The sequence below is a fragment of the Budorcas taxicolor genome, chromosome 8, assembly GCF_023091745.1.
Source record: "Budorcas taxicolor isolate Tak-1 chromosome 8, Takin1.1, whole genome shotgun sequence".
Lineage (NCBI taxonomy): Eukaryota > Metazoa > Chordata > Mammalia > Artiodactyla > Bovidae > Budorcas > Budorcas taxicolor.
The window spans coordinates 105,038,550-105,063,176 of record NC_068917.1 but is presented as its reverse complement, the minus strand read 5'-3'; the positions used below and the strand labels follow the sequence as shown (position 1 = coordinate 105,063,176).

General features: G+C 39.6%; 1 protein-coding gene across 2 annotated transcripts in view; it reads left to right on the top strand.

Annotated features, from left to right (window-relative positions):
• The first annotated feature begins 20,434 nt into the window (after positions 1–20,434).
• PTBP3 (polypyrimidine tract binding protein 3) overlaps positions 20,435–24,627 on the top strand; it is an 86,262-nt gene continuing 82,069 nt past the window's right edge. The window contains exons 1-2 of one of the 2 annotated variants that reach the window (XM_052644481.1): positions 20,437–20,567; positions 23,489–23,522. In XM_052644481.1, coding sequence (XP_052500441.1) covers positions 20,560–20,567; positions 23,489–23,522 — 42 coding nt within the window. In that variant the 5' untranslated portion in view covers positions 20,437–20,559. Of the gene's footprint in view, positions 20,568–23,488; positions 23,523–24,627 lie in introns of both variants that reach the window. The other variant, XM_052644482.1, reaches the window with a different exon arrangement.

Genomic DNA, 24,627 nt, shown 5'->3' with positions numbered 1-24,627 from the left:
CAACTCCAGCAATGAAAAGATGGGCAACCTCCAATTTAAACATGAGCAAAGGACCTCAATAGACATTTCTCCAAAGAAGACATGTGAACAACCAGCAAGCACATGAAAGGAGGCCAAACAGCATTAGTTATTAGGGAAACTCAAATCAAAACCACAGTGAGATTTCACTATACACCCACTAGGATATCTGTAATAGAAAAGATGGAGCAACTTTCCTGGCAGTTCTGTGGTTAACATTCCTCACCTTCACTGAAGGAGGCATGGGTTCCAACCCTGGTGAGGGAACTAAGATCCTGCATGCCACCTGGTGCAGCCAAAAAAAAAAAAAGTTGGAAAATACTGTGTTGGCCAAGATGTAAAGTAGTTGACACCCTCAAACATTGCTGGTGGGAATGTAAAATAGCACAGCCACTTTGGAAAATAGTTTTGCAGTTCCTCCAAAAGTTAAAGCATAGTTACCAGCTACTGGATGGCTACTGGATGTCTACACACAGAAGGGCAATTCCATTTTTGGGTATATACCCAAGAGAAAGGAAACGTGTTGAGACTAACCACTAGATGGCACTGGTATTTTAAAATTCTCAATTATATAATACTGCAAAACGTTAATTTGTTAACAATGTTGTGATATATGTTATAATCTGATTTGGATTAAGGCAAAAATAACAAATTTCTGTATAGGTTCCTTATAAAGGGGAAATAAGAGGACGCATAAATTTTAAGTTCCTTAAAATTATGCTTTGTATCAGTAAAACAGGATGTGATGGTCTAATCTGTCTTATTATTTTTTCAGTTATCACAGAATAAGCAAATGTGTCTTTGGTTGTTTGACTTCTGAAGTCTGTCAAGTTTAATTCTTCAGTGTTAGTGGTTTTCAAATACATAGGAGATTGAAAATGAACTTAAATTGAAATATCAAAGGATATGATGTTAAAAGGGGCATTCCAGGTGGCACAGTGATAAACAAACCTCATGCCAATGCAGGAGATTCAAGAGACTCAGGTTGGACCCCTGGTTGGGGAAGATCCCCTGGAGTAGGAAATGGCAACCCACTCCAGTATTCTTGCCTGGAAAATGCCATGGACAGAGAAGCCTGGTGGGCTACAGTCCTTTGGGTCCCAAAGAATCAGACATGACTGAGCACACACACACACGATGTTAAAAATAAGTTTAATCTTTAATTATCAAATAAGGACTCTTCTAACCCTGACCTTGTATAATAATATATATATTTTAAAGTGTGTAATGCACTCGTTTGTTGACCACAACCCACATAAATAAATTTTTCATCCAGACCTAGTAAACTTTTCTATTTAAATCCATTGTATACTACCCTGTTTGTTTGTGTTTTTTTTTTTTTAAGTTGATTGTAACCTACAACATTATTTCAATGACTCATTCTTGGATCATAACCTACCATCTGGAAAACACTGCTTTAGTGTGCTGTAATTTGCCATTGTAATTTTTCAACTTGCCTTTTAAGATATTTTAGGTTCCTTCAGTCAAATGTAAAATTATTAATTAATGGTTAGAAGCCAACAATGGAGAAGGCAATGACACCCCACTCCAGTACTCTTGCCTGGAAAATCCCATGGACGGAGGAGCCTGGTGGGCTGCAGTCCATGGGGTCCCTAGGAGTCGGACACCACTGAGCAACTTCACTTTCACTTTTCACTTTCATGCATTGGAGAAGGAAATGGCACCCCACTCCAGTGTTCTTGCCTGGAGAATCCCAGGGCCAGGGGAGCCTGATGGGCTGCCGTCTATGGAGTCGCACAGAGTCGGACACGACTGAAGCGACTTAGCAGCAGCAGCAGAAGCCAACAATACCATGTGACTAACAGCAGGTGCTTTCAAGGGCATTTGAAGAGTCAGGGATCACTTGAAACTTTCATTTCTTTCACCCACAAGATAGCACACCCTACTTTAGAAGGTGAAATGGAGAAATCCTTAGGGGGTTTTGAGTATATAACAGTTGTTTCTGACAATGGACCAAATCTTCCCAGTAGGACCCCTCGCTGTACCTTTTGTTGCTCAATGACTTATTGCCACTAATTTAAGCAGCAACAATAGGATAGTAACCTCTTTGCTGTATTATAATGTCTATATTTTTCTCGTAGTACATTATTCCAACAATCTAACAAAAGTGAAACTTTCTCTGTAATATCACCCTTGAGAGATAATCATTGTTAATAGTTTGGCATGTATCCTTTGAAATTTTAATATAGATTTTGATTGCATTTAAAGCAAAAGGGTGGGTCACAACAAACTGTGGAAAATTCTTAAAGAAATGGGAATACCAGAACACCTTTCCTGCCTCCTGAGAAACCTGTATGCAAGTCAAGTAGCAACAGTTAGAACCAGACATAGAACAGTGTGGTTCAAAATTGGGAAAGGAGTACATTCAGGCTGTATATTGTCACCCTGCTTATTTAACTGATATGCAGAGTACATTGTGTTACATTCCGGGCTGGATGAAGCGCAAGCTAGAAGACTGCCAGAAGTATCAATAACTTCAGATATGGAGATGACACCACCCTTATGGCAGATATAGAAGAGGAACTAAAGAGCCTCTTCATGTGTAGGTGAAAAGAGGAGAGTGAAAAGACTGGTTTAAAAGTCAACATTTAAAAAACTAAGATCATGGCATCTGGTCCTATCACTTCGTGGAAGATATATGGGGAAACAATGGAAGCAGTGACAGACTTTTCTTTCTTGGGCTCCAAAATCACTGCAGATGATGACTGCAGCCATGAAATTAAAAGATCCTGCTCTTTGAAAGGAAGCTATGACAAACCTAGACAGCATATTAAAAAGCAGAGACATCACTTGGCCAACAAAGGTCCATATAGTCAAAGCTATGGTTTTTGCAGTAGTCATGTACGGATGTGAGAGTTGCACCATAAAGAAGGCTGAGCACTGAAAATTGATGTTTTCAAACTGTGGTGCTGGAGAAGACACTTAAGAGTCCGTTGGACTGCAAGGAAATCAACCCTGAATACTCATTGGAAGGACTGATGCTGAAGCTGAAGCTCCAATACTTTGGATCTGATGCAAAGAGCTGCCTCATTGGAAAAGACCCTGGTGCTGGGAAATGGAGGGCAGGAGGAGAGGAGAGTGACAGAGGATGAGACGGTTGGATGGCATCACCAGCTCAACGGATATGAGTTTGAGTAAGCTCCAGGAATTGGTAATGGACAGGGAAGCCTGGCGTGCTACAGTCCATGCAGTTGCAAACAGTCGGACACAACTGAGTGACTAAACAATAAAAAGCAAAGGGGAGATTGTTAGTGTTACTCACTTAGTCATGTCCAACTCTTTTCTGCCCCATGGACTGTAGGCCGCCAGGCTCCTCTGTCCGTGGAATTCTCCAGGCAAGAATACTAGAGTGGGTAGCCATTCCCTTCTCCAGGAGATTTTCCCAACCCAGGGATCGAACTCAAGTTTCCAGCATTGCAGGTGAATTCTTTACCATCTGAGCCACCAAGGAAGCCCAAAAGGGAGATTATATATACTCTCGTTTTGGAACCTGTTTTTGTTTTCCTTAGTGTATCAAAACATCTCTTCAAATTTACACCTAAAAGTTCACCTTAAATTTAAAAAATTAGATGTGTTATCCACCCAGGTCCTTGAACTCTTTAATCAACAGAAATTTATAAGAGGCTGGAGGAGAAATTCAGGCAAGGCTTTCCCGGGACTTGTACTGCAGCACTAGGGAGAGAAAACAAGTTACAGGTGCCCTTGCTTGCTCTCCTTAAATGGAGTGAGGGTAGGGGCAGCTCCATGGGTCTGGCAGAAGGGGTAGCTTAGGTGGTCTGCCACCCTTGTGGTGGTGCTGTGTGCACAGATCACGCTCAGTACCCTGCTTTTGCTCCAGGCACCTCAGAAGTGGCCGTTGGTTTGTGGCCTTTTTGTATCATTGTTCATAATCACCCTGACTGCCATGCATTCAGCTGTTTTTAGTCCCGTATAGTTTCTTGTATTCTGTTGCTCCATGAGCTCCTTTTGTCCAGGCGCAGGCACTCCAGTAAAGGGTCCCTGATCCCAGGTCCCAGACTATCTTAGGTTCATGGTTTTCTTTTATATGAATGTACTCCAAATTAATTTTACCTCTTGTGATGGTATTTCAATAGTTTTTTTTTTTATAAACAGTATTGCAATAAAAGCCATTTATTCAATGTCTTGTTTAGCAGTGGATATGTTTTCGAGTTCTGGCAAATGTGAGCTCTGCTGGAGAAGGTTTTCTGACTTTTAAGAGAGAGACCACTGAATATATCACCTTTCTTCTTCTAATTTAATTTCTGGACATGATGCTTGGAACAGCTGCATTGGTCTTGAAACCACGAGAGGAACTAGCCTTCCCCTTTCCATACCTCCTTCAAAGGTGAACTTTCTCCTATAATATACAGGAAAGGGAGACAGGGGGCAGTTGTCTGAGAACCCACCTAGGTCTTCACCTAGCTTTCTGACACTCCCCCTGCTCAAAGACACAGTGTGGGTTTTCCTCACTTGGCAGCTAGCCAGCTCTTACAATTCTTGGAGACAGTTCCCTCAGTAGACAACTGCCTCCTTGCCTGAGTACGAGCAGTGGAGTGGGTGTGCGGATCAGGCCATAGTCCGTTTTTCACTCTGTTGGTTTGTTTACTACTCAGTTCCCACACAGCTCTTTACCAAAGAGCTGAGGCTTACATGAGGGAACTACCATCTTTTCGTGTGCTGTGTGTGCTACGTCACTTCAGTTGGGTCCAACTCTTTGCAACTCCATGGACTGTAGCCCGCCAGGCTCCTCTGTCCCTGGAATTCTCCAGGCAAGAATACTGGAGTGGGTAGACATTCTCTCCTCCAGGGGATCATCCCAACCCAGGGATCGAATCTTGGTCTCCTGCATTGCAGGCAGATTCTTTACCATCTGAGCCACCAGGGAAACCCATCTCCCTCTCTCTCTCTGTATGAAACTGCTGTGTCAGGCTTATTTGCCTACCCATTACACATTCTCCACTTCTTATCAATGGTATATCTCTATTATTAAGAGGTGGCAGTATGCCCAGTATAAACATTCCATCTCTCAAGCCTCCCTTGACTAGGGATGGCCATGTGACCAAATTAAGGCTAATGAGGTAAGTGGAAGATATTGGGAAGGACTTCTGGGAAAACTTCTTTAAAGGGCTTCCAGACATCTTGTGATATTAAGAATGAAGCTGTGTGTTTGCATAACAGAACATAAAGGAGACTGGATCTTTGATAAACATGGAATGCCATTACAGCCCTGAAACCATTACTTCTTTTGCACAATAAATAAATTTTTATCTAGGGCACTATTATTTTTTGTTTTCTGTTTAATGTATCTGGACCTAACTCTTAAATGATACTTTGTCTCAAGGCAAAGTATCAAAAGACTAAACAACTGAAGGGAGTTCCCTCTGGAACCAACAAGATCCCTAGCCTTGTTCCTTGGTTTCATATATGCATTTTTCCCTGAGAGCATTAGTTTTGTTCAAATTTCCTTCTTTAAAATTGTCTTTAATATTTCCACCACTTTTCAGGAACTCCCAAGCCCTGCTCACAGGAGTTGGTCTCATGCTAAGATCCATCCTCCCTTCCCTAGCTAAATACTTTCCCAAGAGTAAATTATTCATTTTATTTATTTTTGTTAATATTTATCTCTTTATTTGGCTGCGCCAGGCCTTAGTTGCAGCACTATTGATCTTTGATCTTTGTTGTGGCATGCAGATATAGTTCTCTGACCAGGGATCCAACCTGGTCCCCTGCACTAGGGGTGTGGCGTCTTAGCCACTGGACAACCAGGAAAGTCCCCTATTCATTGTATTTAGAATATGACTTTAGCAAGAGATCCATGATGGTTGTAGGTATTCCAAGTCCACTTCCCTTGGAGACAGTCTCACCTAATTCTTTCTGGTATCCAGTATGCGACTACTATGTCAAACACACCCACCTGTCCCAAACTCAGGCATTCCTTCTGAGATACAGTAGTCTACTGTGAGTACATGTAATCTTTCCAAGCTGAGAAAAAGAAACATTTGATTCTTCTGTAATCAACATAGCTTCAACCCTCCTCACTATAAAGATAGCATTTTATCATTTTATACTGAGGAACAATGTCAGTTATTTTTTTATCTTCTAACTTTCAAACTGTGCCTACCATTGGGAAAGTACGGACATTTTAACTTAGCTTAAGGATCAGGCCCATAATTGAGCCATCTATCTCTTGCTGGCCATTACTTTGCTACACAAAGACCAGACTTTGGAATTCTCCCATGTCTTTCTGCTATGCCAAATTAAATTCTCAGAGGTGCCATCCTCCCACTACACTCTACTAAATTAAATTTTTGATTAAGCTCTCCTACTCCCACTGCTGCAGGAGAAGAGAGGCTATATGAAGACATTATCCTCTAATACAACCAGTCCTCCACCTCCAAGAGCGGGGTGTGGAGGTGGGAAGACTTGCTTTTCCAGTTACATAAATAACATTCTCATAGCGAAGTCCTCCAGACTGTTCTTTCGTTTTTCTGCTACTGACCTTTTGCTTGTTTGCCTGCTCAAGGCTGAATGTTTGCCTGATGCCCTGCAGGATCACATGAAGTAAACATCTTCTAGAACTACACTGGGGAGGGACAGCAATAGTTCTTTCCAGTTGTCTGGAATTGCAAGACTCATTCCACCAACCTTGTAAACTATGACCAGATTTTTGCACAAGACTATTTCAGCCAAGGGCAAATAAGGACAAAGAAAAAAAATATATATTTTCTAACCAATCAATAGCCAGATATGGCTCCTTGTTAAACAGTTGTATCAAAAATTTTAGGGGAAGGTTTGACTCGACCAAAGTGAAGGCTTATTCTAGTGAAAAATAAAAGTATTTCCTATTAAAGATATGGTCTCGATTGCTAAGAAGGGACTATTTTGTCTCATATAAGAACACTTACAATATTATAGACATCTTTGTTTTTTTAATTTTCACTGTGCTGGGTCTTTACTGCAACGTCCGGGCTCTTCACTGAGGCTCGTGGGCTTGCTCTAGTTGCAGCACGCAGGGGCTTCTTGTAAAACACAGCCTCTCCAGTTGTGGTGCATGGGCTGAGTTGCCCTGTGACATGTGGGATCTTAGTTCCTGATCAGCTGGTAAGGGATCAAAACTGCATCTCCTGCATTGGAAGGTGGATTCTTAAACATTGGACCACCAGGGAAGTCCAATAGGCATCTATAATATGTATTGACCTCATACATCTGTAGACAAATGGAATACCAAGGCAGTAAAGGCAAATCAACTCATTATAGTAAGCCAACTTCAGTTCAGATGGGAAGAATTACAGGCAACAGGTTAACAGGAAAAGACGGGTGAAAAAAAGGAGTTGTCCCTTTCCTTCTGCTACTCTACTCACAGATATTCCTCTATGTTCCATCTTTGAAATGACCAGGGTGAATCTCACATTAGTTAACTGGTTAGGCATAGATAAGTTAAGGGAGAATCATGATAAGGACTGGTGAAAGACAGTATAGAAAGCTGCCACAGAAGAGTGGGAATATTGTAATGAAAGTCATTAGTTATCACATTAATTTGCAGGGAAAATGGAAGTCCAGGAAAATGAAAAGAAAATGAACCTGAACCAGAGAAAATTTCTAGTATAATAAACTAGGAAACTGACATAACCCTACCACAAACTATGAAGAATACCTTCCAATTTGTATCCAAATTAAGGAAGGAAGTGATACTTAACAAGCATTTCTTCTAAGAAACAACTCAGAGCCATTTTTAAGAAAATAACTGGGATAGACCTAAAGGTCCAGCAGCTACCTGAAATTTGAAGAAATAAGGACTAGTGCTTCAACAGTATGTGTACTGAGAACTTCCAGATGTACAAGCTGGATTTAGAAAAGGCAGAGGAACCAGAGATCAAATTGCCAACATCCACTGGATCATAGAAAAAGTAAGAAAATTCCAGAAAAACATCTACTTCTGCTTCATGGACTATGCCAAAGCCATTGACTGTGTGGATCACAACAAACTGGAAAATTCTTAAAGAGGTGGGAATACCAGAACACTTTACCTACCTCCTGAGAAATCTATATGCAGGTCAAGAAGTCACAGCTAGAAATGGACATGGGACAATGGACTGGTTCCAAATAGAGAAAGGAGTACATCAAGCCTGTATATTGTCACCCTGCTTATTCAACTGATATGAAGAGTACATCAAGTGAAATGCCAGTCCAGATGAAACACAAGCTGGAATCAAGATGGCCAGAAGAAATATCAATAAACTCATATATGCAAATAACCCCACCCTTATGGCACAAAGAGAAGAGGAACTAAAGAGCCTCTTGATGTGGGTGAAAGAGGAGAGTGAAAAAGCTGGCTTAAAACTCAACACTCAAAAAACTAAGATCATGGCATCTGGTCCCATCATTTCATGGCAAATAGATGGGAAAACAATGGAAACAGTGACAGACACTTTTTCTTGGGCTCTAAAATCACTGCAGATGGTGACTGAAGCTATGAAATTAAAAGATGCTCGCTCCTTGAGAAAAAAGCTATGACAAATTTAGACTCTATTGAAAAGCAGACACATTACTTTGCTGGCAAAAGTCCATACACTCAAAGCTATCATTTTTCCAGTTCTAAAAAATAAAGTTTATTTAAAAAATTTTAAATCTTATAATGCTACATAAATTTAAAAAAAAACTATTTTAAATGACTGAATGAATTTAGAAGAAACCAAGGGAAATGTCTAAGGCAATGATTCTTAATGGAATTTACACCCCAGAGAATATTTGTGAATGAATGTCTAGAAACATTCTGTTGTCACATGTATGTGAGGGATGGTACCAGTATCTAGTGAATGGAGTCCATGGATGCCACTAAGTGTTCTACAATACACAGTACATCCCATCTCCCTGAGAATTATCCCATCCAAAATGTGCTGAGGCTGAGAAACGCTACCCTAATGGATGAGCTTTGGGACCTATAGTCGTGCTGACAGAAATAGGCTGGATTTTGTGCATGTGTAATATTTGATACATCCAAAATATGTATGATATATATGTAAATTATGAGATAATAATAAACATCTGTGAAACCATCACCCAGCTAAAGAACTAGAAATCGTGAGTCATGTGCTTCTCTGATTTCCACCTCTCTGCTTCCTCTCTAAAAGTCACCTCTGAGTTTTGTGTTTACTTCTTCTTTGTCATCTTTTATAAAATTGTGCGTGTGTTTGTGTGTGTGTTCATAATACATTGGTCAGCTTTGCATGGTGGCAGTTCCTTTTCAACTTTATAGAAATAGTATCTTAGTATATAGTTTTTTTCTGATTTTATTTTTCATTCAGTATTTTGGTTTGACTTATCCGTATCATTACTTTTTGTGTTTTATTCATTTTCATGGTTGTATAGTATTCCATTGTGTGACTATGCCACAATTTATTTGCCCATCTCTCTTGATGGACATTTGGGTTATTTGCATGTTTATTATATAGACTAATAATAGTATAGAATAGCAGTGGTGCTATGAAGAATCCTTCATATGTCTTCCCTGGCTCAGAGGATAAAGCGTCTGCCTGCAAAGCAGGAGACCCAGGTTTGATCCCTGGGTTGGGAAGATCCCCTGGAGAAGGAAATGGCAACCCACTCCAGTATTCTTGCCTGGAGAATCCCGTGGACAGAGGAGCCTGGCAGGCTACAGTCCACAAGGTCGCAAAGAGTCGGACACGACTGAGCGACTTCACACTACGTACATAGAGAAGTACTCAAGTATGGATGTCTTTAAATTGAAATTATGTTAAGAATTCATCTTCTATTCTGAAATCATAAAGACAGTCTCCTAAATGTTATTCTAAAAGCTTAAAAACTTTGCCTTTCCTTTCTGAGTCACCTGGAGCAACCTTGAGGTGGTTGTTATCTATATTTGGAATGAGGTAGAATCCCAGGGATGGGGGAGCCTGGTGGGCTGCGTCTATGGGGTCTCACAGAGTCGGACATGACTGAAGCGACTTAGCAGCAGCAGCAGCAGCAGACATCAACTTCTACTTTTTCCCCCTAATTGATCTAAATGTCTTCTGTGTCCTACATCAAGTTTTCATTTATATCCACATCTGTTCCATTAAACAATTTATCTATCTCTGTGGCAATGCTACATGTTCTTGATTATTTGACTTTATAAATTTTAATACTTGGAGAGGCAAGTCCTATTACATTGTTATTCATCAAGATTGTCTTAAGTTATTCTAGAAATTACTTCATCAAACTCCTGGGAAAATCACTTGGGACTGCCTTGAATCCATAGATCATTTTGAAAAAGTACATGTCTACAATTTAGTGTCTTCTAGTCCATACATGGTGTATCACTTCTTTAGGATGTCTTTTCTAATGCAGTTTCTTTCCATAAGATATAACAAATACTTGGTTACATGTATTTGTAAGTATCTTTAATTTTGCTTTCATACAAAATTTGATGGCATTCTGTGTGTCTGTTTATGTGATAAAATGTACAAAATAAAAATTTTATACTTTTAACAGATTTTAGGTGTACAGGTCTGTGGCAATGGTATTACCATCTTTCAGTGATATTTTCTCACTGTTGTTGCTGGTATATAAAATGCAGTTGATTTTCATGCACTCAGATTATACCTAGATTTCCTACTAAACTCATTAATTTTAATAACTTTTACATACTTCTGGATTTTTCTATATAGTCCTCCTAACTGCAAATAATAGCAATTTGCTTTCTCCTTTCCAATATTCGTATCTTTCATTTCTGTTTCTTGTCTTACTGTACAGGAACTATGGTATAATACTGAATAGAAACTTAAGCAAAAGGACCAAAACATAAACAAAAGAAGATTAAGACCTTTTATTTTGTTAAAATTAAGAGTTTTTGTTCATTAGATGATAACACAAAGAAAATGAAAAGAGAAGCCACATTCTGGGAAGAAGGTATCTACTATGGCTATTTATTACCAAGGACACCTGAAAATCAATAAGTAAACAACAGTCAAATAGGAATTTTAAAAAGATAAAACACATCAACAGACATACTGAAGAAGATTCATGACTGGCCAGTAAAATATGAGATAATATTCAATTGTATTAATAATCAAAAAGTGAAAATTTAGGGCACATATGACATTTTTAGGCTCAATGGCAAAATTTTAAAATTGTATTAGTTACAATACCAATTGACCAACTGAGGGTATGAGCAATGGGAGCTCTCAAACACTTGATAACGGTGGTAGTGAAAACTGATAAAATCACTTTGGAAACACAGTAAAGATGAAGATTACCAAATTTCATCACTTCTGAATGTATAACCTAGATTGTCAAGCCTAGAGAAATCTCTGAGTGCCTCAGGAGACAGGTACACAAATATTCACAGAAAAATTATTTATAATAACACAACAAGAAGCTGAAACTAGAAACCAGTCAAATATCAATCAAGAGAAGAATGGATACACTGCAGCATATTCTCATTGAGAAATACTGCACAGCACTGAGAATTAAGGAAACATGGAATTAACCACAGAATCAGAATATTAAGTGAAAAAATCAAGTGGCAAAAAGATATTAAAAATATTATACTGTTCATATAAAGTTCCTATGGTTTAGGAATTTGCACACCTTTTAAAACTATAAAGCAAGCAAGAATGAGTAATCATAAAACTCAGGATTACCATTCTTTGCACTGGGATGGGAGAGATTAGAAATGGGGTTAGAAAAGGACATAAAAGAATCTTTGAGATTTTCCATGGTGGTCCAGCGGCTAAGACTCCACACTGCCAATGCAGGGGTCACAAGTTGGATCTATGATCAGGAAACTAAGACTTCACATGCCATGTGGCAATGCCAGAAAAAAAAGAGACCTTCAAATTTTGCCTTTGTTATCAATTTCTCAAATTCTCCTTGGTGGTCATTTTATGATTATGCTTAATAATTTATGTAAGTGGAAATGCCAACCCACTCCAGTATTCTTGCCTGGAAAATTCCATGGACAGAGGAGTCTGGTGGGCTACAGTCCACGGGATGGCAAAGAGTCAGCCATGCCTGAGCAACTAGCACATATAAGTTTATTAAATTTTTATCTTGAAATAAATGTAGATATTCAGAAAAACTGTAAAATTTCTACAGAGCATTCCTGAATATGCTGTCCAGCTTTCCCTAATATTATTCTCTTGCATAACCACTGTACAATAATCAGAACTAATAAATAATCATAAACATTATTAGCTGAACTACAGACGCGGGTAGGCAGAATTTTAGCAGTTTTTCCCACCTTCCATCCAACAATATTCCCATTCCCTGGTTATTTAAACACTAATTGTAAGTACTGCTGTGAAGGGATTTTCAGGTCTAATTAAAGTTCCACATTAGCTGACTTTAAGAAACAGGGATTACTGGACTCAAATAAGAGCCCTTAAAAGCAGAAGCTTTCTCTGGCTGATGGAAGAAGGCAGAAGAAGAAGTCCTACAGATCGAGGGTATTAGAAGGACTAGCCTCACCAATGTTGCTGCCCTAAAAAGGAACGAAGGTAACCTGAAGGAACTGAGGATGATCCCTGGCTGACAGCAAGGAAACAGGAATCTAGGATCTACGGTCAGGAGGAACTGGATTCTTGCAATAACAGGAAAGAGTTTGGAAGCCGACTCTCCCCAAATGCTCCAGATAAAAGCCTAAACTGGACAATTCCTTAACTTTTGTATTGTGAGATTGAGGAGAGACCCAGTCAAGCCCATGCGGGTTTCTGACCTATAGAACTTCCAGATAAAAATTTGTATTGTTTTAAGCTTCTAAACGTGTACATGATTTGTTACTGTGGAGAAGGAAACGGCAACCCACTCCAGTATTCTTGCCTGGAAAATCCCATGTACAGAGGAGCCTGGCAGGCTACAGTTCATGGGATTAGGAAGAGTCAGACAGGACTGAGAGACTGAGCAACAATTTGGTACACAGCAACAGAAAACAAATAGCCTTTGTATTGTATCTATTTATCTACTAATGTCCTTTTTCTGTTGTAAAACCTCACACTGCATTTAGTTGTCATGTCTCATTAGTTGCCCCCAATCTGTAATATTTTGTCAATCTTTGCTTGTCCTTCATGGTGTTGACACTCTTAAAGAGTCTGTCAATTCTTCAAGAAAAAATACATTTTTTCATTGTAATTTGAGTTTCTCTGATGTCTTCTTGGGGTTAGATTGAGTTATGCATTTTGGACTGGGATATGATAGCAGCAATGTAACCTTGCCAGTGCAGTCCATCAGTTTATCAGGAGTTCACGTCAACATGTCACATTACTGCTAATTTTGACTGCTTAGCTGAGATGGTGTCTGCTGGATTTCATTGTAAAGTTATTATTTTTCTCCATAATTAATAAATATCTTAGGGGAGATACTTTGAAATTATGCCACTATTTTAAGGTTCGCTCACTAATTTTAGCATTAATTGGTGGATCTTGTCTGCAGCAATTATTCTAATACTGGTTTTCTATTTCCTGTATTCCTTCTATGCTTATTAATTAGAATTATTCTGTAAGAGCTATCCTTTTTCCCTTATTTGCTTATTCAAGTATTTATTTATATAAATATTGACTCATTATTTTACTTTAAAGGCTATATAATACTATTGTTATTTATTTTGTTGCTCAAACTATTCCCCCTTTGGTCCCTGGGAGATCTTTCAGCTAGACTCCTGTGCCCTTTTGACAAGTCCCTATCATTTTAAAAGTACTTTACTTTTTAGCAAACTCAAGTTGCTCTAAGCTCATGTATTATTTTTATTTCTGCAGCCCTGGAATCAATGACTTCTCTGTGGAGTCCTGGTTCCTTTTATTGGGGACTGATATTTAGTAACTAAAATGTTGGTAAAGTTAATGGGGTATCATTGTTTGGCTTTCTCAGCAGACAAAACTTGGAAATACAAGTATACATAGCAACCATACATACCAACCAACGCCTGTACACATATCTATATCTAATTCTGCTATACTGTACCTCTCTCTATATATATAAACATATATATACATTGTAAATCAATTATACTTCAATAAAATACCTGTACATGTATATGTAAGATAATACCATGAGATGAAAAAAAGAAAAAAATTTGACAGTTAATGAAAGAATGAGGAGAAAAATAAAATATAATTTTAAAACATAAAAATAGGAATCAAACCACTACTATAGAAATCTGAATTATGGTTGGAGAAAATAGGCTTGAAAAGTTGTACAGAAAGTTAAGGAGAAACAAAAACATGACACTAAAGAATAAATATTGAAATGATCAGAGATCCAATAAATAACTAGTTAGCAATGCTAAGGAAGAAAACAGACAGAGTGAAAATGAAAAGTTGCTCAGTCATTATCTGACTCTTTGCAACCCCATGGACTATACAGTCGATAGAATTCTCTAGGCCAAAATACTGGAGTGGGTAGCCTTCCCCTTCTCCAGTGGATCTTCCCAACCCAGGAATCAAACCAGGGTTTCCTGCATTGCAGGCAGATTCTTTACCAACTCAGCTATGAGGGAAACCTAATAAATATTGAAATGATCAGAGAGCCAATAAATAAATAGTTAGCAATGCTAAGGAAGAAAACAGACAAAGCTTAACATAAATTTAAAACAAAACTTCAAAATCAAGGTCTCTACAAGGAACAACATATTTCATGTATTTATTTAATAAGATAGTCACTGGCTACTATGTGGGAGGCACTGTTCCAGTTGTTAAAAATACATCAGCAGACACACACACAAGTATCACTGCCTTAATGATTTTACATTTTAGTGGAGGGAGACAAACAATAAATAAAACAAGTAGGTTACATATGTTAGAATAAGGAGAAAAATAAAGCAGGGAGGAGAATAAATAACAGGGGTGAGCATGATATCCAGTTTCAAATAAGAGTGGCCAAGAAAGGTCTTACTGGGAAAATTACATGCGAGGAAGGCTAATGAAGGAGCAAACCATGCCGGGGAAAGCGTTCCAGGAAGAGGGAACAACAAGTATAAAGGACTCTGAGATGGGAACCTGCCTGGTCCCAACTAGGAACAACCAATCGGATGTTCAAGAAAGAGTTCTAGGCTAGAGAAATAAAGTTGGCACTCTTCAGGCTATAGATGATATTTAAAACCCTAAGACTGTATCAAGAGAGTGAGTATAGGAAAAGAAGGTCAAAGACTGGGTCTTGAAATATTTGAAAGCTGTTAAGTCAGAACCAGGAAAGAAGATGGGGTGACCAGAGACGAAAAACATAACAAAAATGCGGTTTCCTGAGAGCCAAGTGAAGAAAGTGTACCAAGGAAGAAAGTGAAAGTGAAAGTCACTCAGTTGTGTCCCCCTCTTCACAACCCCATGGACTGTATAGTCCACTGAATTCTCCAGGCTGAAGTGGATCCCCTTCTCCAGGGGATCTTCCCAACCCAGGGATCGAACCCAGGTTTTCCACATGCAGGCGGATTCTTTACCAACCGAGCCACCAGGGAAACCCATCAAGGAAGAGGGAACAGTCAGCTACTGCTGATGGTTTCATTTAGATGGGGTCTGAGAACTGCCCATTAGATTGATTCTAGAAAAATCAAAGACTCAAAATAAAGACATAGCCTAAATAATTATCTAAATTTCAAAGATGAAGAAAAACTCTTCTAAGGATCAGTCTTTTCCATCATAGTTATACGATGCTGAAGGTAAGTAGGGCTATAGTTATAGAGTTCCTGACTGACTCAATAGTTCTTCATATACTGAAGCTTTACCTTAGATAAGTGATAGAATATATAGAGACTCAGGAAACAACCCAAGGTTCCTTCTAAAAAAATCTTGAAAATTTATTCTACTAACTGAAAGATGATTAAAAAGCACAACACTGTCAATTATTTCTAAATAAGTGTGATTATTATTATTTTTAATTTATTTGGCTGCACTGCGTCTTCGCTGCGGCATACCAACCCTTAGCTGTCCTCACGTGGGATCTAGTCTCCTTACCAGGGACTGAATGCAGACCCCCTGGTTGGGAACCCAGAGTCTCAGGGTAGAGAGTACATTGTACCAGTTTTAAGGACAAAGGCTCAGTGCTTAAGGGCAATGATTCTTTAAAGAGGGTAGTGATTATCACTCAAATTGTTCTCTGGCCTTGTCTCAGATTCATGCCTAAATCTCAAAGGACTTTCTCAGAATAAAAATGGAAAGGTCTGGTTTATTAGAAACTCTGAGTGACACTGGGACCTCAGTGATATAGTATGACAAAAGGAAAATTATTCTTGAAAATCCACAGCAACTTTGACATGGGCTGGCAACTGCCACTACCGGTCAGGGACTGAAGACAGCACCTTCAGCGCAAATGCTCAAGTCCTCTGGACTGGTCTTACTAAGCTTCACACGGAAATGACTACATCAGGGCCAAGGATGGGCTCAGGAACATGGACATAACTCATGATGGCAGAGAGGTCAGTGAGTATGTGGGAAACACTTTCAAGTCTCTTCCTCACACAGTTGGGAAGGACTTTGAAGGAAGGCTCATCGTTCAACAGATTGGGCAGAGTGTCAGATTCAGTGTGTGTCAGCTATTATAACCTAGTCTGACTACCAAGTTAACAGCACCTGAAAAATATGAATTATACACCTATATAGTTTCCTTCAGCCTCTGAAGTTTGTTATTGGCATTAACTATTGAACAAATAACACGTACTTAAGGAACACTTGGCAATTTTTTTTTGTTTTATTTTTGAAATAATTACAGATTCACAGTAAGTTCTAAAAGAAGTACCAAGAGGTCCCAGAAACTCTTCACCCAGTTTCTACCAGTAACGTCTTAATAATTGTAACAAAATAAATTGACATTGGTACAATTCATAAATCTCACTCAGATTTTACTAGTTTTACATGCACTGTGCGTGTCTAAAGTTCGATGCAATTTTATCAGATTCTGTAGATTTGTACAGTCAACCTCACAATCAAGACTTGCACCATCACCACAAACATCCCCCTGCTATACTCCCTTATAGTCACACCTGTCTCCTTCTCTTTCTGTATCTTCCATCACCACCACCCTGCCATCCTCCTTCCTAACCCTTGGCAACCACTAATCTGTTATCTATCTCTGTAATTTTGTCATTTTGAGACTGTTAAATAAATGGAATCATACAGTTTGTAGCCTTTTAAGTTTAGCTTTATTTCACTCAGTATAATTTCATGTTTGTATTTTAGTGTATATATGCTAGCAATTATGATTCTGTATTTGTCAGGGGATAAAATGATATTAAAATGTCTCCCTCCTAGATTCATCAAATGGCTGGTCTTATCTCTGACTTAAATTGGGATCTTTTTATTTTTCTGTCTTAGGTATTATTTTTCTATCTTAAGTAATCTTACCTATAAACATGAATAGGGTAACGTGTGTGTGCTAAGTTGCTTCAGTCATGTCAGACTCTGACCCCATGGACCACAGCCTGCCAGGCTTTGGTCCATGGGGTACTCCAGGCAAGAGTACTGGAGAGGACTGCCATGCCCTTCTCCAGGGCATCTTCCCCACCCAAGCATCGAATCCACGCCTCTTATATACGTCTCCTGCACTGAGAGGCCCTTTCTTTACCACTAGCGTCATGAGCAGGGTAATAATGTTCGTTAAATGTTAACTACCACTGCATATTGCAATGTTTTAAGGCAAATGTTCAAAGGTTACATTTTGCCCAAACATCATAATGGAGGGGGTAGGGAGTGTCTCATTAGATGAAGGTGTTTCAGGGCAATTTCTTACAATAAAAATTAGAATAAAAACAAAAGAAGGTAAAGTATTAGAAAATTTAAACTAAATTATTTTAACTGTTTTACTTTTCAAAAGTAAAGAGCAATTAGCAAATAAAGACTGTGTGATCATCAGGAATCCAGTATACAGAACATATAGCTCTTTATGTCAAGGCAGGTCACGTGGGTGATTATCTGATCGTTCCAGAAACTCAGAAACTTAGGCTGATATTATAGGCCACAGCTTTCTAATGCCATATGGATTATAGGAATAGCTAGTATTCTAAAAGTGGTCATAGAAGAACTAAATTCTATTCTATATATTGTTTCTGAATCAGAGAAACTCACAAACCTACGGCGTTCAATCCATGAAAAACCTTTTAAACTTATGGCCAACAGGCAGGGGAGGGGGCAGGGTTTCACCTTGTGTTCTGTCCTGAGTTGTCTTCTTACTATCTAGGCTTCTGTTGCACAACTGGATGTGACTGGTTTAGGAAACGCCATACAGTTCTGTTCATTTCAGCCAGGTACACTTTACACTGGAGACCGTTCAGAGTTATTTTTGGTACTATGGATAGTGAGTGTGAGACAGACTTCACATTTATTTTTTAATACTGAAATCTGTCAGCTATCATAAGGCATTGGCTAAGAGAAATACAACTTTTAAAAGTATAAATTGGTTCAGCTTTTGGGAATCATTTTGTCAATATTTATGAAATCTGAGAATGCTTATGCCTTTTGTCCTCCAATTCTGCTTCTAGGAATCTATTCCTTGATATAATCACATACAAGCAAAGATGCTCATACATATATGATGTTCTTTGCAGTACTGTTAATTATTTTGAATAATTAGAAACAATGTAAATTTCCACTATTTTGGAAAAGGTTAAATAAAATTATGGCACATGAAATAATAGGCAGTATTAAAAAGAATTAAGTAGATTTTTAAGTGAAAAAAGGAAAAAATGGTGAGGTGTTGGAAGAATGCATGCACAACTGTTAAGTGGCTATCATGGGCAGGGGGGTAGCTTGTGAAGAGAAATAATACCTTTTTATATTTAAAATTGTTTTGAATTTTCCAAAATGAGCATGTATGTATATTACTACTTGCATAGCTTAAAAAAAATTGAGGCAATTTTATCAACAGAATATATTCCCCCAACAACAGGAAGACCTCCTCAGCTACTTATCTTGCTGGTATTTTTAATACCCATCTGGCAGTGTAGGTTGGCAATGTTTACAACTGCAACTTCATATTTAGATTTAACATAAGAATCAAAGTATATTTGACCTTTTGAAAAGTAAGATTTAGGTTAGATAACAGTATTTTTAAAATGATCTTTCTTAATAAGATACCTGAGGTATTCAAAAATTGTGTTTTGTCAACAAACAAATAATAAACTGAGAGGAATGCAGCAACCGTCAAGACTGGAACCTGATATTCTTGGTCAGCCCTGCAGTGCTTGGCAAATAGTAAGCAACAAATATTGACTGAAAAGATGGGTGAATCAACAGTTTAAGTCTTTTCAGTAGCACCCACTTTTTAAAAAGCAGGATAGTAGCAAGGATAGATGATGGAGCTTGTAGTTAGTGGCTTTTCGAATGAGGCTGAGAAGGAGCTGTCCCCTCTTTCTACCCAGGAAGTTAAGAATTTGGTGGAGGACAGTGTTCAGTGGCTCACGTCTTGGCGATCTGTGAATCGAAAAATCATTCAATTTCAGAACCAAACAGAATATGAGGGGAAAAAAAACCGAGTTGCCAACTACTTATATTCTTATAATTTTACTCAGACTAAAAGAAAAGGGTTTCTGTGGGTGTCAAACTGTCGGCAAATCACTCATGTCTAAACTTTCATCTGAGAAACGAGAATAAGCACTCTTTCATACGTTTCTGTTTTTTTTTTTAATAGGGAAAATGTGGAAACTTTTATAAAATGCTACCAATATAGTGGCCATTCCATACAGTGCAATGAATGTTTCCTGTAAATTCAATGCCAGACTGAGTGGAAAAGCACTCAGAGAATAAATAAAGCTGTATATTCTCAAGTTCGGGGTAATCTCATTCACCTCTTTCATCTTCATCCCAACCTCACCTACCGAATCGGTGCGGGTCACCGGGCGGGCGACCGGCGCTTCCCTGGGCTGCCAGGCCGGCGGAAGCCCACAGCCGGCGCCTGGCCTCGGTGCTCGGGGCCGAGCCGACAGTCTCGCCCACCCGGGGCAATTTCGCAGCGGTTCTGGGGCTCTCGCGGGACACTCCTACCTACTGTCCGGAGTCGGGTCCCCAACGATTTCCCCGCTGGTACAGGGAGGTGTCCAAGCTAGGGAGCCTCGGGGCAGAAGAGCCGGAAGGCAGGCGAAGCCCGCGGGGGCGCGGGGCGGGGTGGGGGGGGGTGGGGGGCGGCGAAGCGGGAAGCACAAGGCGCGCGCTCCCGCGAGCAAGGAGGCCGGCGGGGGCGGGGGGCGCGCGCCGGGGCGGGGCACCCGGAGGCGGGGTCTCTAGGGCGGCAGCAGGAAGAGGGCGCCCTGGAGCCGAGCCGGAGAGCGGCTGAGGGCGGGGCCCAGGGAGGGCGTCGACGCTGAGGGGCGGGGTGAGGCGAGGCGGGGACGCGCTCGGGGGGTGGAGAAGGCGGGGGCGCGGCGGTGGCGGGAGCGTCCCTGGTCTCCGCCCCTGTTTCCCACTCTCTCTCCACCTCCGACCGGCCGGGGCTCCGGAGAGGCGCCGTTTGCCGGTTCCCGGGGCCGCCCTGTTGCCGCCGCCTCTTTCCTCCGCTCGCGGTGAGCCCGTCAGTCCCCGCACTGTGCTCGCCTCCGTCTGGGCCATGGATGGGTAAGTGCTCGGCGGCGCGGCGGTCACCGGGCTGCGCTCGTCCTCTTTCCCGCAGCTCTCGGCCGGACGCGCCGGAGCTGGGAAGCCGGGCGCGGCGCCGGCGACCGGAGGAGCGGCCCCGGCAGAGCCCGACGGCGGGGCTTCCGGGTGCCTCCTTTGGGGAGCCACGAATCGCGGAGAGGCGGTCCGCCGCAGCCTCTCTTTCCCCCTCGGGGCGCCCCCCTACCCCGTCCTGCCGCCTCTGTACACCCTCGCCCCGGGAGGCGGCGGAAAGCCCGGGGCAGACCCGGGTTCCGAGGTCCGCCCTCCGCCCGAGAGTCGAGGGAGCCCGGCCCGGCCTCCCGACACTTCCTCTCAGAAAATGGTGCGCGGCGCTGGGGGAGGCGGAGGCGGCGCTCAGGGCGGGCGTCCTCCCGCTCGGGGAGTTGGTGTTTACCGGTGAGGTGGGGCGAGCGCTGGAGCTTCCCCTGGCGGGGAGACGAGTGGCCGCGGAGTGGCGGACGGCGAGGGCACGCGCCGGTAAACGTCTGGGCGGCGACCCGGTCCCGGAGCCGGGGCCCCACGCGGTCTCCGGGCTTGTGCTGGGAGCTTGTTACGATTACGGTACTCCGGGCGTCTGGACTCGGTGAACAGGGATGCGTCCCCTTACCAACCCCACCTCCGCCCCCAAGGAACTTCGTGAATTCCCTGCGCTCTATGCAGGAAAAAAAAGTGCGATTTTCCAGGCGGTTTGAAACGCTCTAAAAGTGAATGAAATCTGTGGCCAAAATAAAGATTTAGGATCATCGGTGTAAATATTTCTCTGGGGACTCCTTGGGTGGGACCAAACCAATATTTGAATGATTAAGAAAATAACTAGATTAGATCTTAGTGAATTAGTTGAAGATCCTAGTATATGTCTGTCAAGGTTAAAAAAAAAAATCTGCTCTCTTAGAGCCTGCAGATCCACTTACTTGTTTTCATTATGCACTTGAGATTTTGGTTGGCCTGTTACTTGATTTTGATGGCAAGATTTCTGTAAACCTCTTGGTTGTAGAATATATGGAACTTGCTTGTACAGTAAAATCACGTATATGTTGCCATATAGTTGATTGTTGTCGTGCTGTGTAAAGATCTTCCTGTGTAAAAGGATCTTCGAACAATTTTTGCCTTCATTAGATTTCATTTATCCTAGTTTTATAAATCTGTAAATATATATAAATGCAGATTGCACAGTATTACAGACGTTAGACAAAGTGCAATTTTAGATTTCGCTTATTGTGATGTCCTCTAAAGTATTTTTAAGATTTAATTGAAGCTGTTTTTATTGTTTAATTGAAGCTTTTCTGAGAGCATTGTTAAAAACTCATTTTACATCACCTTTTTTCAACTGCACTTTCTATGGGTGCAAAATTTTGCTATCTTAATTATTTGTGTGAGTATGCCAGTATTTCATTTGAGGAAGGCTGTGAAAGTGGTATTTTCATTATGTGTAGTGAATTGTCTTGACTAGTGGTTTAACGTGAGACGTGGAAGCAGGCTAGCTTTTTGTATTGGAAACTTCACCGTGTTATAAAGAGGACTCTTGGATTATGCGTCTTCGCTGTTAAACTCTTGAGCAACTGTGAAGTGCACACTTACTCTTTTGGGTAGTGTTTAAGAAATTAACTTTTTCTTCCTCCTAAATGTAGTTTGAAAACTAAAAATGAGTTTATTGGCTTAAGTATATGAGGCAATAAGAAATACTGAAAGGTAAGTTCATTTGGGAGTTCAAGTAGGAGCATGCTCTTTGCATCCGGACCAATACTGTGGTATACCTTACACAATCTAATTTTTTATCCACAGATGTCAGAGATATCACATTTAAATTTAAAACAAAACAAATTCGAGTTTCCAAAGTGTATAAGAAAAAATTTTAATCTATATCGTTATTGTTTAAAACAAATTTGCATCATTAGACAAATATAAATTTGTTTACTTCTATTAAATAATGATATAGGTTATTAACAATATATAGAATTTTATTAGAGCTTTCTTTTAGAAGATATTGAGACAAACTTAATTGAAAACAGTTTCTTTTGGGTTAGAAGAGATGGATTTTTGTTTGGCAGAACTATATAGGGTTTTTTACATCTTGATGTTAAGGGATATGGTTTTTAACTCAGTGAATTTATACTTTCAGGAGGCTAATTAAATTTCTACATTTTTCCATAGCCTGAAAAAAGGTCCTTTTTCATTATTTTGGATAGTTAAGAAACCAGCAAACCTCCAGTCAACATATCTTCCTAGTTCCACCTCAGATGCCAGCTGCCCTTGTGTGTGTATGTGTGTGTATGTGTGTGTATGTTCATTTCTTTTTGAGGTAATTTGATCACAGATATGATGCGGTAGGACTTTTTCAAAAGCAAATCTTTGACAGTTTTGATGTCTGGAGTTTGACGTTTGTAATTATTTTAGTTCTAAGGCTGTCTTAGCTATATTTTGGTGAGCCATTTGGGTGGTGGATGCAAATTTTCAAGATATTTTCTATTTCTATAAAATCCACTCAGTGGTTTTGTGTCAGGTAAAACTTTAAGTATGGTTACTCATGCCAGTGATTTAAAAGAATGAACTTTGGTGATTATAAGGCTTGGCTGGATTTGTTAAATAGAGGTAAATGGATAAACCCATTTTCATTTATTGAAACAATTATTTTTCTAAATACTGAAAAAGAATTTGATTTATTATTTGTTTCTTACATTGGCTGTTAAAGCTTTGCTTTTACACTCTGTTGGCTAGACTGTCCCATCGCTTTTCTTTGTATTAACATTTCACAACTTGTCACATTCTTATTTTTATTATTTATTATAATGCTTTTTCTTTTTTCTTTATCTTATCTCTGTCTTTTAAAAACTTGTTTCTAACTTTGTTTTCCATTTTCTCTTTTTACTTTTTCCATACAGTGTTGTTACAGATCTTATAGCAGTCGGTTTAAAGGTAGGAATCTTTTAATATCCTTCCATAAGCATTTAAAAATCTTAGTTTTGGCATTTTTTTTCCAATGGTGAAATCATCTCACCTGTTCATAAAATTACCTGTTTTCCGTATGGTAATAATCTTTTGTCTTTATTTAGCTCCACCATTAGTATACCTGTAGGTTTTATGTATGTATAAAGAGTGGTGACAATATTATCTTGTTTCTATAAAATGTGAACAAAAAGTTTCACTTGAACTGTCAGTGTATTTGTTTGTTTTTGTCTTGTTTTAACAGTTACATGTAACCTTGGCTCTGATTTATTTTCCTGTCATGTCCTTCTATTTGTCTTCTCTTGGATACATTTCTGAGTAATAAAATAAAAATAGCAGCTAAAGTTTCTTCAGTTCCTATTATATGCAAGCTGCTTTGCATATATCTCACTAATCATTAAAATGTTCATTCAAATTAGGTATTAATATTCCAATTTTAGAGATGAAAAATAGGTTCAGAAAGTTTATGTTTAAGGCATGGTGCCTCAGAGTTCAAACCCATGTCTTTGTGGTTCCAAAACCAGACTTTTTTTTATTTTATTTTTACCTCACTGCCAGTAATGAGGAGGGTACTTGTCTACAAGATGAACAGCAGGAAAGCTGCATAATTAATATTTTACAATAATGAGTCTTCTAAGTTACAAGTCATTTCAGTTTTGTCAAAGTCGTTTCATTTATTGGATTCTGAAATAAAAATCAAGTTTGTTAATATGAGACTTTTAAAAATATAGATGGAAGTTTAAGATTTCTTTTAGCAATTTGACATTTGATATACCTGAATTGAAAATCTAGTTCTAAAGGCCACTAACAGTTCAGATGACTGTAAAAAATAGAAATAGTTCCTGTGTACATTGCATGTATTTTATGTTAAGCTGTTCTTCTGCTTTCTGTCCATCATCTCTTGCTAACAATTTCAATACTTCTGCATTTATATTAGATCTGATGGTGGTGCTCATATTCTTAAAAGATCTTAAGATACAAGCATACATATGGTGAACAGCGTTTTAGATTAACAATAGATTGCTCAAGATTAGCTTAATTGGGAACTACTGCTTATACTGTCTTTTGAAGTTGA